Consider the following 19,545-nt stretch of genomic DNA (forward strand, 5'->3'; position numbering starts at 1 on the left):
AGCTTTAGAGTTTACACACTCGCCTCACACACTGAAGGGCTGCAGAAAATCTAGGTTTCTCAGTTGTGATTTTTTTTTGTTTACTTGTTACTTTACTTTGTTTTTTGTATATTGGTCTCTGCACAATAGTTTTACTTTACACAGACATGTTATGTTCCTGTTGTAAGTGTGGTTATACATTCCCCTGCCTGAATGAATTCAGAATGGCTTCCTTCTGTTTTCAGACCCTTCTTGTACCTTACCGTCATTTCTCCTTCCAAGTTGTTTTCACAACGATGCCAAATCACAGCATTCTACCTTGTACCTTGTGAACACAACGCCATATCTTTTAGGCTTATAGTCATGTAGTTGAAAGATAAAAATGATAACACAAACAATTAGATCGGGGTGCTAGTCATATAGAGCCCAGATCCAGTTAGCTGCACAGCTCACCCCTAAATCAGTTTCTAAAAATGTGTTACTAATTAAGCAAGTCGGCTTTTTGTCCCACATGACTGCATTTACAGAAAACTGCTTCAGAGGTTAGAATGAAATGCATCAAAATCTTTATAAATTGATTAACGTGTGCAACCTGGCTGGCCAGGATAAGGTTTGGACACTCCATATTTAGACCACCTGAGTCCTGAAATGGAGATAGGTGTAATCAATCAATGCATTCAATTATTATTATTATTTATTAGCAGACACCCTTGTCCAGGATGACTTACAAAATATAAGCACAATACAAAAGAAGTCTAGTTATGCATTACATACTCATCATTTGTGAAGAGCGGCGCAGGGTAAGCTGTGTGTGTCCCCCCAGGCCTCAGCAATATAATCGGAATCATCGTGTACATATCGGCCAACGCGGGCGACCCGGGCCAGAGCGACTCCAAGAAGAGCTACTCATACGGCTGGTCCTTCTACTTCGGGGCGCTGTCCTTCATCATCGCCGAGATGGTGGGCGTCATCGCCGTGCACATGTTCATCGAGAAACACCGGCAGCTGCGCGCCAAGTCCCGCACCGAGCTGCTCAAGAAGTCCGCCTTCAGCCGCATTCCCAGCTACCGGTACCGCTTCCGCCGGCGCTCCAGCTCCCGCTCCACCGAGCCGCGCTCCCGGGAGGCCTCGCCCATGGGCAAGGTGTTCACTGGCCCGGCCTCCACCGACATCTCCATGTACACCCTGTCCCGGGACCCCTCCAAGGCCACCATGGGCACCCTGCTCAACTCTGAGAGGGAGTTCCTGCAAGTGCACAACTCCGTCCCCAAGGACTTCAAGGACAGCCTGCACAGTAACCCTGCCAACCGTAGGACCACCCCTGTCTGAGGGGGGGGAGGGGGAGGGAGAGAGAGAGAGAGAGAGAGAGAGAAAAGGGGGCAGGGCGGTTGGGTGGGTCCCACAAGCATTGCAAAAGGCCAAGAAATATAAACAGACATTACCAAAACCCCAGCAGGGAAGTATAGGATTATGATGGAGACAAACTGCTTTATATAAACGTATATATATATATATATATATATATATAAAAAAAAAAGACAAAAAAAAAAAGAATAATGGTTAGATCATTGGTGCTTCCTTTTTATTTTTGTCCTTCCCCCCTCCTGTCCACAGATCTCCCAAGGGCTACTGGGAGGAAACAAAACTTTATATAGACTCACAATTGTAAACCTGAAAAGAAATGAAATAACCCTACTAGGCTTGTGAGCCCAGGTAGAGTGGACATTTACAGACAAAAATCTAAACATCAAAAAAAATGCACAAAGAATGAACGTTTGCCCAGGATTGTCCATGTATTTAAATCACTGTTTTATTGCCTTTTTGAGTTATCGTTTCTCGTAACTTGTGTGCCAGTCAGGTGTCCTGCTGATGACCAAGGCCTCACATTCTGTGTCAAGATGATTGTAAAACCCGTCACTGAGATCTTGTGCTAGGGCTCAGCTCAGAGGGCCCCAGTTCCCGTCCCTCAGCTCTGTGACCCCTCTTCTCATCTCTGCATGCCCCCCCTGAGCACAGTACATTCCACACACACACAGACACACGCACACATACATACATACATACATACACATATACACGTCACATCCCACTCCCACCACACAAGGAGGAAGGATCGTACATTTCCTTTTCTATGTTCCAATTTCTTTCAGTAGTGCTTTTTAAAAAGAAAAAAAAAAATGTATTTTTAGTTTGTTTTGTCAGTGTTGAATGTTTTCAAATTCACAAAAAAATATATAAAAGAAAATAAATGCCAGGTTCCTCCCATAGGCCCAGCGCTGCCAGGCTAGTGTAATTCATCGGGTAGCTACTTTTATTATTTCAGTCGGTAGTATTACAGTGCAACAATGATAGAAATTGTACATTTGAGCAGAAAAAAATATATAAAAATAAATAAAAGTTAGCGTTTCTAAAACACAATGAGAAACACTGTTGTCTGTCATGACAAAAGAGATTGGTTTATACAAGCTGACACTCCCAAGGTGTTCGGACATTAGAGCTATATGAGAGAGCCTTTTACAACCTCCATGTGTGGATCTGTATTGGAGATTGGGGCTGGTGGAAAGTGGGCCTGTTCTAACCACCAGTGTGCTGCAGTAAAACACTAGTGGATCTCCGAGGCAGCATTGAGAAATACTGCAGACTCCACGGTTTGCTGTGCAGTGGATGTGTTATGCACTCTTCCCTTCTCAGGAGAGTGACCTGGCCTCCCACAGCTGCTGCACAGTGAGTGGTTTGTTCTGCCGTGGATGGAGCATACCCTTAAAACCAGTATGACTCGCCCAGGAATTCATTAAAAGAAAACCCGGCAAAAATCCCAAGCCTCCATTTTTATTTTTGCTGCTGTTGCTGAACGGGATTCGTCAGTTGTATCCACTCACCCTTAGAAACGTCTCGGATTGACCCAGTTTCCCTCCCCCATGTGCAAGGCGGGACTATGGATTTGGATGGAGACCACGCGTAGGTACCAGCGCCAACCAACGGGGGGAGCAGTCCAGCGCAAATGACATCTGAGATTGTATTGTGCACACGGGCCGACTAAAAAACACACACAAGAAAAAAATGATGAGGCTATTCTTTATTTTCTCCCCCCCCCCCCTTTGAATCTCAAAATGCCACGTCCCTACTGCAGCTCTGTGACCTTTCCTGTAAAGGAGCCAGAGAATACAGCATCACAAACTACAGCAAATCGAATTCTACAACAGGGCAGCAATGTCATCTCGAGCATGAATCCCCTGCCGGCCCCTCCCCTCAAAAAACACTTTCTTCACTCCCCCAAAACCACCCACCCCCAACCCCACCATCCAACACCAGGGTCTGAGATGGCATGTCTACACAGAGCTACAGCTGCGATCTCCTCGCCCCAGTTCACCCCTGCCCTTCACCCCCTCCCGCTCCCTGTGCACAGCCTGTCCCCCTCAGTGCATCGCAGTCTGCTCGGCCGCTCCAAGTGTCTGATTGCATCGCAGTGCAGCGGCCAGTCCCATCCCGAGACAGCCGTCAACTCAACAGGCTGGTGATGCAAACTGACTGGCTGCTCTGTGCAGGGTTTTACTTACACAGTTTGCCCGATCGTGTCCTGAATACAATGGTTTTGCACATCATAGGCAGGAGCTGTAGGCATCTAGACTCAGTGCAGGGCCGGGAAGGTTTAGAAACATGTAATAAAAAATAAAAAATAAATTTAAACAAACAAAACAGAGCAAAATATTGTCTATGAATTCACTGCAATAGACAGAGCTTGTGCATCTGAATCGTCCAAACCTGAAAACTCCCTCCCGAGACTGAGCTGTATACTGTGAGAAACCATGCCATCTGAACTCCTCTACAGAATGTCACGACATTTATACTGCTGCACTCCAGTCAACCCAATATACAGTACCCTACACTGTGAAAAAAGGAGTTTTTATTTTTATCTCCACACTCTTCTTAACATGTTTTATTATAGTTAACGTTCTTCTGTTTATTCTCAATTCTCATCTCACCCAGCACTTTAGTCCAGGTGTTGAGGCTTGATGCAGCCCAGTGTAATTATTGCCCATCAGTGGCAAGCTATGATTTAATGGGTCTATAGTCCCAGCGTTACACACAGCCATCACTGTAAATGCAGAAGCTAGGATTCAGATATCTCAGCCAGTCTACAAATACAGTCCAGGCCTGGCTACATTCAAGTTAGGACATGGCGCCCAGAGCACACCACCTTCTTTTCTCACCTCGAGCAGTCTGGCATCTGTGGGAAAAGCTGAAGGAATTACCGTGTTTCCTGAAGACTGTGAATGGTCGCTTTGTGTGTTGCATCAATAATGGGTGGAGGAGTCTTCGTAGGAATTCAGGGAGAATCCATTCTCAACGCCAAGACTTCCACCTTCTCTGGGCCTAGCGTTCCCAGCCTCTGCACGCTCAGCAAGAGCATAAAGCAAGACTGAATTACAAAATCGGTCCTTGGCATTAGACTCCATAAATGCTGGCAGGAAAACTTATTGACCATAGTATCATAATACACCACCATCCCTGTGACCTTCACAAGAAAACAGCCCTAGTCTACACCACTGAAAAAATAGCCACAATCCAACCTCCTACCTGAACAGCCACCAGCCACCCAACCCAGACTCGCCCCTCAGAGCCAATCAAACTGGCCTGACCACTCTCTAGTCTAAAGGATGTATTCTCACGGTTGCATATCCCAGTGTCAGCGAGGCGATTTCTCTTCCTTCACACCTACCTCTCTTGATCTGGGGACTTCTATAGCCATCAGTAGACATTCCCAGGTGGGAAATGTTGGTTTGAAAGGGGATTCCCTGCTAGATAACCCTGGTATGTTAACAAAAGTCATCACATCCTTGTACTTGTACACCTGCAGACACACAGTTGCTGGATCTCCTAGCTGTAAGATGCTAGCCGTCTCTTCAGCACTTTTCAGCCTGCCAGGCCCTGTCTGTTATAAGCAAGGGCCTGTGTGGTCTGGATTCCACTCTGCCAGGTCCCAGAGCAGGCCACTTGACAACCACCATCCACCACCTTCGGACTGTTGCGCCATTAATATAACCAATGACTATCCACTGTCCCATGCCAAGTGGCTCTCCACTGCAATCCAGAAGGCTACAGTGTGAGGAAATGACTAACAGAACATAGAGTACCTTATACATGTCATGCAGTCACCCAAGGTATTCACACTCTCATACAGCAGTTGCTTTCTCCATGTCAACCCATTATATTTTAGAAGGAAAAACTGTTCAATGCCATAAAGAACAAATAATTTTCCTCTGTCTCTCTCTCTCTCTCATTGGGCCACACATTCCTCCTTTGAGGCAATGATGGCTTCCACGGAAGTGTCAATTTACCCAGCAGTTTTAGGCCCTTCATTTCCCCCACTAAATCGCATCCATCCTGGTGTCAAAAACGTCCAGTCTCTCAGCTTTATTAGCAACTGCCCACTGAGCATTCCCCACTCACATCAGGCTGTGCAGTCTCTAGTGAATCCAGGAGAGTTCCTTAAGCGAGGTGCGCTACGTACGAAACAACTGGAGTCTCCCGTCTTCGTCCGTTGCATCCTCTCGAGGGTCTGCGATGGGAGCTCCAGCTCACTGTGCACAATGATAGTGATTGGAGGGTTTCAAAGAAATCAGAAATACAGGAAGGCTGTGGAGAGGAGATGCTGTAATTACCTTTGATGTTGATTTTGTTTTGCAAAGGACTCGTGGTCTTTATTTTAATGGACATGAAGAACATGTTGCACCAGTAGAGACCTAAAGAGGTGAACAGAGTGCATTAGAAGTCTTGTCTTTACTGTGAATTTGAAGGGGAGTGTCTGCCAACTGTCAGCTCATCTTCCTGCTTTTTCCACTTCAAAATAAGGGGTTTTGCCATTTCAGTTATATATATTAAAAAAAGAAAAAAAAAAAAAAAACTGCCTTTGTCGTGTTGGAAAAGGACTGTTACTGATGGATAACTCAGTGAAAAACACAAACTTCCTCATAGAGAGACTGCAGAGTCCATCATAGGCCAGACTGTTTAACTACAGCTGTGAGAGGAAAAAAAAAACAATTTGATAAACAGTAGAAAAAAACTAAGATCAAAAGCACACTTTTTTCATTTATAAAAACTGACTTGTATGAAAAGGAAAATAAAATTAAGAATAAACCAACCAACTGTGGCACGTTTTGATGTGTGTGTGTGTGTGTGTGTGTTGGTGGGTAAGTAATGCTTCACATTCTCTCAAGATGCAACGACACTAGCAAACACAAAGCACAAACTGCTTCCTTCCCCTTTTCTGGAACCCCACAGACCCTGAAATAGGCTCCACTGAGCACTCCCAAATATTGGCTAATGATAAGCCTGTCTGCCTCTACCTGCTCCTCCCATATAAACATCAACACCAGCTGAAACCAAACAAAATTAAAATAATTTGAGTAAATATAAATTTTTTTCATATCTTGTGTTACTTGTGCATTGTTTTCATATACTAGCTCAACTAATTGAAAAATAAAGGATGGACCAATGGAACTTGCATAGCCGATAAATCAATCTTTACAGCTACTGTGAAGTATTGGTCAATCACACAGACATTGGCCAGACATTGAGTAGAAGATGCCGAGATGCTGATTAAATTATAAAAACCTAATACACCCTGCTAGACTGGGGCTCCCGAAGACCAGGGTCAGATACGTCTATTCTACTCATTTCTCACCCACATAATCTTGATACCAAAGAGATTCTCTACAGCAGGTTCTCCAAGTCTAGTTGAGAGCTGCGGAGCTGCTTGTGCCTTTTCAGAAGCTCTCAAAAACGGAATAGATCAAATTATAGACGATTAGTCAAGGTTAACATGATCTTTAACCATTAGGGCACTTGTGTGTGTGTGTGTGTGTGTGTGTGTGTGTGTGTGTGTCTGTCCGTCTCCCTCTCTAAGAAAAAACCATCCAACCCAAAGTCTGTTCACCAAAATATTTACTTTTTTCTTTAGGTTTCCATTAAATAACAAAAATAACATACTGTAGCCAAAATAAAAGAGTAAATCAAAATACCCCCCCCACCCCCCCCCCCAAAAAAAAAACATCAAAACATTTTAATTTTAAATCACTACATGTCTCAAAGGAAAAATTAATACATACATTAAGAAAAATAATTCTAAATTTGATTCCAACCACAGAGGAGAGCAGCGAAGTACCGATAGGGTTAGAAATCTGGTAACGGAACAAGAGGATTACATAAAAGCAGTGATTCAAATTCACATATGAACCTACAGAAACCATAAACCTTTTTTTAAACTAAATAATCCAATTTAATACATATGAAAAGAAGGAAAAATTTACAAAATAAGGAAAGCAGTTTTTTGGTCATATGAATGGTCCACAGTTTAAAGATTACTTGGTCAGACAGTTCATCTTCTAGGTAAGTAAATGCATAACTATCATACATGAAGGTATAGCGGTGGCATGGGTTAAAGTCGGTGGTAGAAGACCGTAGTATTGAGTGGCTTCCTCTGATCAAGAGTGATGTTTATAAGTGGTTTGGATTTGGGAAATAAAATAAAAATAAAATAAATAAACCTCTGCACTGGCGTATCCCACTGCGTAAATTCGCTCCTCTTTCCAAAAAAATCAAAAAACAACAACAACAAAAATCCATCGCATTAAATCCCTCCCACCCCAACTCTGGGAAAAAAAACCCACCCTCTGAAGAAAAAAAAAAAACATCAATGGTTCGCAAAAAAATAAAAAAGGTAAATGCATTGTTTTAAGGCCAAAAAAAAAAATCTTCTGCATCTTTTTGTCTTCAAAAACAAGACATCAAAAGTCATCATTAAGAAAAAAAATAAAAACAAAAACTATTTGATTTATATATAAAAAAAATGAAAAAGAACCTGTCCCCCCCCAGCGCTCAGTGAAAGTAGGAGTAGTAGGCACTGTCGTCCTCCACCCCCCGCCGGCCCAGGTCCTGCAGTAAGGTCAGGGGGTCGCTGGGGGTGCAGCTGGAGTCCGAGGGGGGCGGAGTCTGCAGTACACTGGAGTATGAAGCAGCTGTGAGGTCCTGATCCAGGCTGAGGGGACCACTGGAGTCCTCACTGTCCGGCTGGCCTGTGGAAAGAAATGAGAACTAGTGAAATCAAAATGCTCTAATCTGTACCGCTAAGATCATGCCAACTGCAGAAAATAAATTAATCTATTAAATCAATGAACAGGTGCAATTTAAGGAGTATAATTGCTTGTTTGCAATGAATTTAATTTGAGCAAAAAACAAACAAAAAACAACAACAACAAATTAGAAGCCCGGGCAAGGCCGATGCACATCCCCTTTCTGCTCAGATCAGCACGCCCAGCTCAGGACCTGGTTTAATTTCGCAGAGACGAGAACCTCATCTCACCACGATCCAACAACACACGGCGAAAATACAGAGCAGGGTGTGGGGCTGCGGCTCCACGAGAAAGACATTCATCTAATTTGCTGGGTGTAATGGGCTCTGACAAGAGGGATGAGTGAGAGCAATCTCGACTGTTCATCAGGCCCCTGGAAAAGCTGTGAATTTAGTATGCTGGAGAGAACACCGCTTACCGGCAGCTTGTGCAATAAAATCAATACATGTTCTGTGTCTAATGTATGAGTTACAGGTATTGCGTTTCTCTCAATAATGGAGCAATATTGGATTTCGGAGATGTCAAGGCTGATTGCTGTGCTTTGGGGGAGTCTCGGCAGGGCGGGCAGGGCACGGGGGGTTGTCTGTAAGGAATCGGGATGAGTGACCCAGAGACCCGGCCCTCCAGAAGGAAGGCCAGACATGAGAGGGCATCACGAGGGCAGAAACCCAGTCCTGAGACGAAGGGAGGAAGAGCAACTGGCATTTAATCACAGAGGGAAACAGTGGCTGAATTTCCGAGAACTAAAATGCAGGGGCAACCCAAAAGCCAGCCAGGAATATGCAGACATCTGCCTGGCACTATACAAATCAAACCAAAATTGCTCAGGTTAGCAGTTGCAGCTGTCTCAAATCCTATGGTGGCAGCAGCTGGGCCCAGCCAGCGAGAGAGAAGCTGTAGACGGCTTGGATGACGTGCACCTGGTCTCATCGCCGAGCCCGAGTGATGGGCCAAAATTACTGACTATTCCAAATAATAACTGCAAAAATAATTGGGTGATTCAAAATGGAAAAACTAAAAAAAAATCCGAAACAAAAACAGATCTGAGCCACATATACCTTTATCACAGGAGTGTAGGGTCAGAGATCATGCAGCGATTACTAATTAAACCATTGCTATTCCTTCAGGCCCCTTCTCTTCCACACTCCCACCAAGCTGCAGCAAGTCAGCAATCACCGAAAGGTCACCATTTCCAGCCTGTTGCCCCCCCGACTCACTCCAGCTTTCTAATCAACTGCATCTCTACATGTTCCATTGCGGCAGCCAACACACACACACACACCATATACTATATTATATTTGATATTTTTTATATATATATATATAAAATTTATATATAGGCTCTCTTCAGACTGGTGCATTAGTCATGACTGAAGTGCGGAAATTAAAAGAGCCCAGAAGGATAAATACAGGCATGTTTAAATTTTGCTTTTTCAACAGCCTTTGGTGATTCATCCTGTGAGTTATCTGCACTGAATGCATGAGCTCCAGAGCGGCCCTGTAGAGACGGTGTACAGACATCCCCCAACTAACAGCTGCTTAACCCCTGCAAGGCCGTACCGATGACTGCTGTTGTGTCAGGCACGTTGCTCTAAAGACTCGGCTCCCCAACACCTTTCTGCCACCTTCCCCAAGCCACCCTTTCCCCTCGAGGGACTTTTCCGTCTCTTCTCCATCTGATCTCTGCCCATTTCCCACCAGTGTGCGCGAGTGTGTGTGTGTATATTATAAAGTCAATGGTTTTAAGACAACCTCCCCTGGCTTACCCTGATCTCTGTCCTGCGCCTCCCCTTCACTGTGCCCTTCCCGTCTCTCGGTGTCCTGTCCCCACACGGAGCTGGGGTCCCGGCCGGCCTGGGACGGGGGCGACTCAGCTGGGGGGTAGAGAGAGGGGGAGCCCCGCTCGTACAGACGCCGCCCCCCAATCCACTCATCCACCTGAGAGAGAGAGAGAGAGTGAATGTGCGTTACACTCGGCCACATCCCAGGAGTCCGATGCCACCCCCCCGGGCCTGTGCAGTAGAAGGGGGTGTGTGGTTGATAGACCTGCAGGAGGATCTGTCCCTCTGCTGTGCTCACAAAACAACCTGCCACACAAACAGGCCACTCAGCACTTCTCTCATATCAGAGACACTGACACAGTGTGGCAAGAAATACAGCCGACAGTCACTGTCACCAGGCAAGCCAAGCCCCGCCCACAGACGGCTGTATATACAACACTGAAGGTATCGGGACAAAGGATACGTGCATAAATTCCCTGTTTATTGAGGTGTAGGTCCACCCTCAGCCTTAAACTGTATTACGACTCTTGGCAGCCAGAGGGATACCATGCCACTCCTCAAACCGCTTTCCTATTCAATGTTATTAAAGTTCATCCCAGATATACTCCATGTGGTCCATTCCAACTATAAAATGCAATGTAGATAAATCTGGAAAAATACATTGGAGAGGGAGGCTTCAAAACCCACATCTCCAAAACTGACAGAGGAAGGTTAAAACACGAAACCCTGGAAGCTACACATCTTAAAAGATCGAGCCCAAACCCTTCACCATCGTTTCTCCACCCCCCAGAGGCGGTGTCAGAGGAGCCTATATATAGTCCTGCTATCTGCTGCACTTTATCAAAACAAATTAGCCCACTATAATCACCCGCCAGAGACAGCACGGGCCCCAGCCTCTGTTCACGCAGATTTTAATCTGCTGCATCAACGTTTTACTATTGCCCTCCTCACACAAAAGACCCACTCTCTAATTGCCTTCAAACAAAGACAACAAATTAAAAATAAATAAATAAAATAATTAATGTCAAAGAAGAAATAAATAAAGCCTGCTGCTCTCAATTTTCCTCTCCCCTCTCTCCTCGCTCTCCAGGTGTTTCTCTCCGCCTGTTAAAATGAGTGGAGTGGACAGAATCAGTGCACTGGTGTTTGTGTGTGTGTATATATATATATATATATATATATATATATATATATATATATATATATATATACACACACACACACACACACACCTAAAGGATTATTAGGAACACCATACTAATACTGTGTTTGACCCCCTTTCGCCTTCAGAACTGCCTTAATTCTACGTGGCATTGATTCAACAAGGTGCTGAAAGCATTCTTTAGAAATGTTGTCCCATATTGATAGGATAGCATCTTGCAGTTGATGGAGATTTGTGGGATGCACATCCAGGGCACGAAGCTCCCGTTCCACCACATCCCAAAGATGCTCTATTGGGTTGAGATCTGGTGACTGTGGGGGCCAGTTTAGTACAGTGAACTCATTGTCATGTTCAAGAAACCAATTTGAAATGATTCGACCTTTGTGACATGGTGTATTATCCTGCTGGAAGTAGCCATCAGAGGATGGGTACATGGTGGTCATAAAGGGATGGACATGGTCAGAAACTATGCTCAGGTAGGCCGTGGCATTTAAACGATGCCCAATTGGCACTAAGGGGCCTAAAGTGTGCCAAGAAAACATCCCCCACACCATTACACCACCACCACCAGCCTGCACAGTGGTAACAAGGCATGATGGATCCATGTTCTCATTCTGTTTACGCCAAATTCTGACTCTACCATCTGAATGTCTCAACAGAAATCGAGACTCATCAGACCAGGCAACATTTTTCCAGTCTTCAACTGTCCAATTTTGGTGAGCTTGTGCAAATTGTAGCCTCTTTTTCCTATTTGTAGTGGAGATGAGTGGTACCCGGTGGGGTCTTCTGCTGTTGTAGCCCATCCGCCTCAAGGTTGTACATGTTGTGGCTTCACAAATGCTTTGCTGCATACCTCGGTTGTAAAGAGGGGTTATTTCAGTCAAAGTTGCTCTTCTATCAGCTTGAATCAGTCGGCCCATTCTCCTCTGACCTCTAGCATCAACAAGGCATTTTCGCCCACAGGACTGCCGCATACTGGATGTTTTTCCCTTTTCACACCATTCTTTGTAAACCCTAGAAATGGTTGTGCGTGAAAATCCCAGTAACTGAGCAAATTGTGAAATACTCAGACCTTTCATTAAAATTGCACTTACAGTGAGGGAAAAAAGTATTTGATCCCCTGCTGATTTTGTATGTTTGCCCACTGACAAAGAAATGATCAGTTTATAATTTTAATGGTAGGTGTATTTTAACAGTGAGAGACAGAATAACAACAAACAAATCCGGAAAAACGCATTTCAAAAAAGTTATAAATTGATTTGCATGTTAATGAGGGAAATAAGTATTTGACCCCTTCGACTTAGTACTTGGTGGGAAAACCCTTGGTGGCAATCACAGAGGTCAGACGTTTCTTGTAGTTGGCCACCAGGTTTGCACACATCTCAGGAGGGATTTTGTCCCACTCCTCTTTGCAGATCCTCTCCAAGTCATTAAGGTTTCGAGGCTGACGTTTGGCAACTCGAACCTTCAGCTCCCTCCACAGATTTGCTATGGGATTAAGGTCTGGAGACTGGCTAGGCCACTCCAGGACCTCAATGTGCTTCTTCTTGAGCCACTCCTTTGTTGCTTTGGCTGTGTGTTTTGGGTCATTGTCATGCTGGAATACCCATCCACGACCCATTTTCAATGCCCTGGCTGAGGGAAGGAGGTTCTCACCCAAGATTTGACGGTACATGGTCCCGTCCATCGTCCCTTTGATGCGGTGCAGTTGTCCTGTCCCCTTAGCAGAAAAACACCCCCAAAGCATAATGTTTCCACCTCCATGTTTGACGGTGGGGATGGTGTTCTTGGGGTCATTTCTCCTCCTCCAAACACGGCGAGTTGAGTTGATGCCAAAGAGCTCGATTTTGGTCTCATCTGACCACAACACTTTCACCCAGTTCTCCTCTGAATCATTCAGATGTTCATTGGCAAACTTCAGACGGGCCTCTACATGTGCTTTCTTGAGCAGGGGGACCTTGCGGGCGCTGCAGGATTTCAGTCCTTCACGGCGTAGTGTGTTACCAATTGTTTTCTTGGTGACTATGGTCCCAGCTGCCTTGAGATCATTAACAAGATCCTTCCGTGTAGTTCTGGGCTGATTCCTCACTGTTTTCATGATCATTGAAATTCCACGAAGTGAGATCTTGCATGGAGCCCCAGACCGAGGGAGACTGATAGTTATTTTGTGTTTCTTGCATTTGCGAATAATCGCACCAACTGTTGTCACCTTCTCACCAAGCTGCTTGGCGATGGTCTTGTAGCCCATTCCAGCCTTGTGTAGATCTACAATCTTGTCCCTGACATCCTTGGACAGCTCTTTGGTCTTGGCCATGGTGGAGAGTTTGGAATCTGATTGATTGATTGCTTCTGTGGACAAGGGTCTTTTATACAGGTAACGAGCTGAGATTAGGAGCGCTCCCTTCAAGAGATTGCTCCTAATCTCAGCTCGTTACCTGTATAAAAGACACCTGGGAGCCAGAAATCTTGCTGATTGATAGGGGATCAAATACTTATTTCCCTCATTAACATGCAAATCAATTGATAACTTTTTTGAAATGCATTTTTCTGGATTTGTTTGTTGTTGTTCTGTCTCTCACTGTTAAAATACACCTACCATTAAAATTATAGACTGATCATTTCTTTGTCAGTGGGCAAACGTACAAAATCAGCAGGGGATCAAATACTTTTTTCCCCCACTGTACCTGCTTCCCACTGAGTTACTCCCTTGGTTTCTGTACGCACCCTATTATAGCTGTACTTAATCAGGTACTATTAAACTGCCTTCCTTTTACCTCTCCTAGGCCTGCTTCAACCACACTGCACATTGCCCTGATCTAATGATTACATTTCTGATTTACACACTATAATTGTGTACTTCCTATTAGTCAATTTACTGAAATCACACTTACTTAAATGCTTTGGGAAATGTGTATATTTTGGAACAAGTCATCTTGAATTCAGTGTCTGGTAAGAAATTAGGCCAACGATAACTACAACTACAAATCAAAAACAACAAAAGACTGATGCTGCTACTACAACCACCACCACCACAACATAGAGATCCAAGACTACAGGTAGGGGAACAGCCAGCACCAGAAACTCTAGCCAACACATCCCACCCAAGGCCAGGCTGGCTCTATTGTCTGGAGAGGTATGCATCCTGACCATGTCATTGCAGACTAACACGGCATTCCCAACGGGGTGGGACACGAAATCACTCAACCGCTGCTGGACTGAGCCAGGCTTTCCCCTGGTGGTGAGCTGTGGGCCTGTGAGCTCCGTAGCACGATCATCTGTCCCCCCCATGAAACTATTGCTCTGCGGATGTACAGTATGAACAGTAAGTGATGGGTAGACAGTACATGCTTCTGGGACCTTGTTTGTGTGTGAGGTACCTGCATCCCTCCTGCTTTGGACACCAGGGCCGTAGTGAAGCACGCTAATTGCCAATTCCCAAATTGGAAGGGCACATTCACAAAATAAATTGGCAATTCTAAACAAAAATTATGAAAAATAAACCAAAATCTAAATCAAATTCTAACAGGTGGATTCACATTTGGGGGGAGGGTTGTACACACTGTATGCCATTTATTAAAATTCCTGTCAGAATGACTAAGCATTTTGCCAAACTTTTTTTTTTGTTTTGTTTTAGTTTTTTTTGCAAAACAAGAGAAGCTACGAGGATGTGTGTGAAAAGATAAAAATGATCTTCATTTGCTTCACAGCAGCACAGGAAAAGGATGAAATTGTACCTTTTCCACAGAAAATTTATATAATGTGGTGACACATCTGGCCAGCTGCTTCCTCTGCATTTCCACCCCCACCCCCACCACCCTCCGAGGCTGTGCGTCACCCCCACGTCTTCGCTTCAAGCAACGCTTAACAAATCCTTATATATATATATATATATATATATATATATATATATATATATATATATTTTTTTTTTTTTTTTTTTAATTTTTTTTTTTTTACAACCCGATAGCCATGCAAGAAGAAACTGCTGAACATGATTTCATTTAAATTGGCGACCTCTGGTAAGCGTTAAGATTTCAAGCAGCTATTCATAACCACAGAAATAATTTCATGCACGCTTGCCTTGAATTGCTTTAGAGAGAGAGATAAGGGGCTGACGAAACGGCAGAGTCAATTGGTGTAAACAGATAATGACCGAGCCACTGGCTTGAGAGCTGCTTAAAATACAGCCAGGGAGCAGTGTAGCGCATGCACTAAAAGCACACTTACAGGAATTATATTAAATAACATGGGAACAAAGAGGATGGCATGCAGCAACTCAACCGGGCTGGAAAGGACAAATCGCAATACAACACACACACAAACACACACTTTAATATCAGCAAGCTGCAGTCACAGACATACACACACAAACAGTCATCTTACATACACTGGGGGAAGAGAGGAAAAAACAAAAAAAAACACTGATGGAGATTAAATAGTTCCCCACACAGCCCAATGGGAACACACGGTGATGTCAACTCACTGAGCGCACAGCAGATGCCACAAGGTTACTGTGCGACAAGCTCTGTAAAAGGGCCGGGACCAACAGTTTTCCCCATGTAATATTAGCAGTGATGTTAGTAACCCGAGTAATGACCTGATCTGTGCTGGCTGTTGACCAGGCACAGTACACGGCTCACAGAGGGCCCGTGCTGGCAAAAAAGCAGTGCCAAGGAAGGGTTATGAGGGGCATGGTCAGGGTCAATTGTGAAGAAAACCAAAAGAAGACAGCCTTTGGCTATAATGCAGTTTGGTGGTAGATGTCAAGACCAGATGTTAGAGGATTTCTGTGACATCACCTAAGAAACTTATCCTCTATAAGCAGTTTGGCACCACAATCCTAAATTCTCAATGCATCCAAATGAAGAAAAAAATGAAGAAAAATATATAATAATAATCATCATCATCATTGGAGATGAACACTCTTTCAGTGAAACTTAAGCAATTCATATACAGAAACATGTCCCAGGCCTTTTAATGGCCACATACTGGGTCTACAAACTAAAACAACTAAGGATAAGCAGGTTACATTCTAAAGCTTATTAAAAAAATACGAAGGACAACAAAAATCTGCATATCATATCATGCCTTTAAAAGCAAATTATTTTATCCGAATCCAACTCTAACATCTCTTAAATGTATTATTCGTCTGGCCCGGATGAAGAGTTTCTCTATTTAAAAAACAAAACAAAAAAACTATAAAAATAATTAGGTTTACTTGATGTCTATGGTGATATCTATTCCTCGTCTAAATACTCATTTGATCTAGATTAATGAAAATTAATTTCAAAGGTTGAAAATACCCCTTGAGTATGGCAGCTGAAGATCAGGTGAAGTTCAGAACTATGTGGATGCCTAACTTCACTTTGCAAGGGGGTAGGTTTATTTTCCAATAATGGCAGTTCTTCCACAGCACCTGCAAATGTTTTATTACTTGGACAATGTATGATCATATGCATGTTCCAGTAAGACCGGAGAGAAGAAGTGATACAATAAACTACGATGATCACGGCAACTTCTGCAATCATTTATGGATGTACACTACCGTTCAAAAGTTGTACCGGACTCACCTGTGCTTTGATTGCAGACATGCTTTGATTAATTCTATACTATTTTAGTCACAGACTTTTGAATCCATAATTATTTAATCTAAGATGATCTGGGGTTTCCAAATATTTAGCTCCTGATTAACTAGTCCAAAACTAAGCCTACTCCAGGATACATTTACACATTGTCTGTGAAACTACCCATCACTGTGTCAATTCCATAATTAGAACACACTTGCATGTTTTAATGTAGTGGAATTGGGGGGCCTTTTCATTGAATGAGGACCAATGGGGAAACAATCAATTAATCTCATCTGGCATTTTCCAAAGAGACGGGTCAAAGTTTAAAAGGAGGAGCACACCTCTCTTGGGAGCAAAAGGAATACAACACCGTTTCAAACCTCATCCTGCCGTCTCCCCTCTGACACAGTCCAGCACTCGCTCTTCCTCAGTCCCAGCCTGGCACGGGACACAACATCCCTAATTCGGCATCATAACTTAAATCGCTTAGTTAACGATCTACGAGGCTAAACATTTAATCACCGTAAATTATTCTTCCCCTTAATGGTTCCCCCTTTAAGATAAAAATGATTGAGCGGACTTCCCTCCCTGTAATATACTGCCTGCTGCGCGGCCCCAGGAGCTGCTGCTGTCACCGCTGCTGCCTGGTGGGGCAAGACGGATGGACAGGAGCTGCAGGAGTAAAATGTAGGCAGGAGAGACCGAATCTCCCTGCAGCCGAGGGGAGAGCGGGAAGGAGCTGCAGACGGCTACTGCCCCATCAGAAACCAAGCACAGACTCTAGTTTGGAACAGTGTAGAATTAAAAATTAAAAAAAGGAAAAGGTACTTTACCGTTTCTCCTCTGTATTAGTAAGTTGAATATAAACATTTATACACATACAGGCACACACAGATACATCTTATCAGCCTATAATAGATTCACTGCTGGATGAAGAGGTTTCCATTCACTTCTATCTATAGCTTCCCTTTTCCATGAGATGTCTGCAAAGTTTATCTTCACCTGTTTAATGAGGTATTCAGGGCTTCTTTAATCTCTAGGGATGCATTCAATAGCTTCTTTGGCTATCTTTGATTTACATATTTTGTCCATGTTTGATCAATATACATATACAGTGCCTATAGTAAGTCTACACCCCCTTTCTAGATTTTCACCTTTTGTTGCCTGGAATTAAAATGCACTCTTTTTTTTTTTTTTTTTTTTTCCCCCATTTACCCATGTACATCCTACCTCACGACTTACAAGTGGAAAAACTATTCTAGGAATTCTAGAAACTGTATTAAAAACTGAAATACCTTGGTTGGATAAGTGTCCACCGCCTTGTAATAGCAATCCTAAATTACTAAGGTATAAGCAATAGGATCCCTGACCAGCAGAGGCCCTGCTACCCAACCTCCCCCCCACCCAACAACCCCATCTTAAACCCTAGGTGGCCAACCGCTTCCTGCCACCTCTCCCTCTGTGCAGCTGACAAGGCCACAATACCTCAGCCTGGTGTGTCCCAGGACAGCCACTGCCACGCCACCCACGATATCCATTCAACAAAACACAGAAATATAGAAACAAACACTATTACCATATCACAAAATGGTAACAATCTGTGTTCACCCTGTATCGCCCTCTGAAAATCCTCATTTGACTGTGCTGCTGTTCCTGTTTTCAACTGTCCTAACCCTCAAACTACTCTAACGAACCGGCGTCTGTCACTATTCGTCTCCACAGTGACTGGGGAAGAGAGCATTTCGGGTCACTTACCTGAGCTGTAAACTTCCCTCTGTGAGGTAGGATAAAATCACTAATTAATCCCCTAAGCATTTTAAGCGAGTGTTTTCTTAAGACAAAAAAAAAAAAAAGCCTTACTGTGCATTCCAGTGGACAGGGCCTGGGGCTGGAGTAAAGGTCTCCCCCACTGTTGCTGGGCTGGTCCTGGGCTGTGGGTTGGTACGTCTGGGTAGGGTCCAGGCTCCTGGGGGTGTGGTTGAGGTTTCCAGGGGAGCTGTGGTCAGTGAGTGGGGAGCAGGGCGGGGGAAGGAGCTGCGGAGGGGGCGAGGGGCAGGACTCGGCCCGGGGGAAATGGGAGAAGGGCTTATTGGGTCTCTCGAAGCCCAGCGAGGGAGGGGGTGGGGGTGGCACCCTGTACTGGAACAGCCTCTCCCGAGGGGGACTCCTCATGTCCACCCACACCGGCGGTGGCTCATAGCTGGAAAACACAAAACGCGACAGATTTTCAGTTGCAGTGCAGGTTTAAATTTCCACCAAAGCCCTGCAAACACATGGGCCTGACCCTGGTCTGTACAGTTACACCAACACTCCAGTTTACCAAAGCCACAGTTGGCCTGCACACTAGATGTTAAATATTAATATTAGTAATAGGCCATTGCTTTGCTTCTCCGGAAACACTAACCAAACCAGTTCAAATGTGACGCTTTGAACTGTCACCAGAAAATATATTCTCATTTAACCAAGTGGTAACAAAATAATTGGAGAGAGTCCAAACCGAATTGATTTATTCAAACATTTTGATTTACTTAAAAAATCTACAAGCCCGTTAAAGCCCTGCCTGAAGCCACATGAACACCATGAACAAATAAAGATGAGCCTTTTATTTAATTATACAGCCAAGGTACACAGAGCTGTATAACCACACACAAATGTTTAAAGTTGGTACTATGATGATCAGTGGTACTGTGAAAGAGAATCTCCAGATAGGTTTCCTCGTTTGTTTTTCTTTCCATTACCATGTCATGGGACTGAAATGTTGTATTTATTTACTCTGCATTTGAAAAGGATTATGCACTCTGGGTACCTAAGCAAAAAAACTGTGACTGACTACAATGACTAAAAAAATACACCCCTTCCTTTCCTCAGCTCTGTTCCGGGAATGACACTCACACCCGGACTGTCAAGCAGGGAATGGCCTGGCA

At 44.1% G+C, this 19,545-nt stretch overlaps 2 protein-coding genes across 2 annotated transcripts in view; one reads left to right on the top strand and one right to left on the bottom strand.

Moving 5' to 3' along the window:
- The window catches only part of LOC136712830 (voltage-dependent calcium channel gamma-3 subunit), a 48,913-nt gene extending 42,805 nt beyond the window's left edge, over nucleotides 1–6,108 (top strand). The window contains exon 4 of the mRNA XM_066689623.1: nucleotides 803–6,108. Coding sequence (XP_066545720.1) covers nucleotides 803–1,308 — 506 coding nt within the window. The 3' untranslated portion in view covers nucleotides 1,309–6,108. The remainder of the gene's footprint in view (nucleotides 1–802) is intronic.
- A 919-nt stretch (nucleotides 6,109–7,027) lies between these two features.
- Nucleotides 7,028–18,815, bottom strand: LOC136712539 (uncharacterized). Its single transcript, XM_066689180.1, has 3 exons — nucleotides 18,482–18,815; nucleotides 9,878–10,049; nucleotides 7,028–8,054 (listed from the first exon to the last, which is right to left on the bottom strand). The coding sequence occupies exons 1-3, from the start codon at nucleotides 18,791–18,793 to the stop codon at nucleotides 7,858–7,860; spliced, it is 681 nt and encodes a 226-aa protein (XP_066545277.1). The 5' UTR covers nucleotides 18,794–18,815; the 3' UTR covers nucleotides 7,028–7,857.
- Nucleotides 18,816–19,545: the final 730 nt, after the last annotated feature.

The sequence above is a fragment of the Amia ocellicauda genome, chromosome 17 (genome assembly GCF_036373705.1).
Source record: "Amia ocellicauda isolate fAmiCal2 chromosome 17, fAmiCal2.hap1, whole genome shotgun sequence".
Classification (NCBI taxonomy): Eukaryota; Metazoa; Chordata; class Actinopteri; order Amiiformes; family Amiidae; genus Amia; species Amia ocellicauda.

What these genes read in the sequence shown, in the direction of transcription:
- LOC136712539 (XM_066689180.1), bottom strand. Translation starts at nt 18,793, where the DNA reads ATGAGGAGTCCCCCTCGGGAGAGGCTGTTCCAGTACAGGGTGCCACCC. An exon ending in CCTGTCCACTGGAATGCACA is followed by an intron (nt 10,050 to 18,481) that starts GTAAGGCTTTTT and finishes TCTCTCTCTCAG; the next exon opens with GTGGATGAGTGGATTGGGGG. An exon ending in GGCGCAGGACAGAGATCAGG is followed by an intron (nt 8,055 to 9,877) that starts GTAAGCCAGGGG and finishes TTCTTTCCACAG; the next exon opens with GCCAGCCGGACAGTGAGGAC.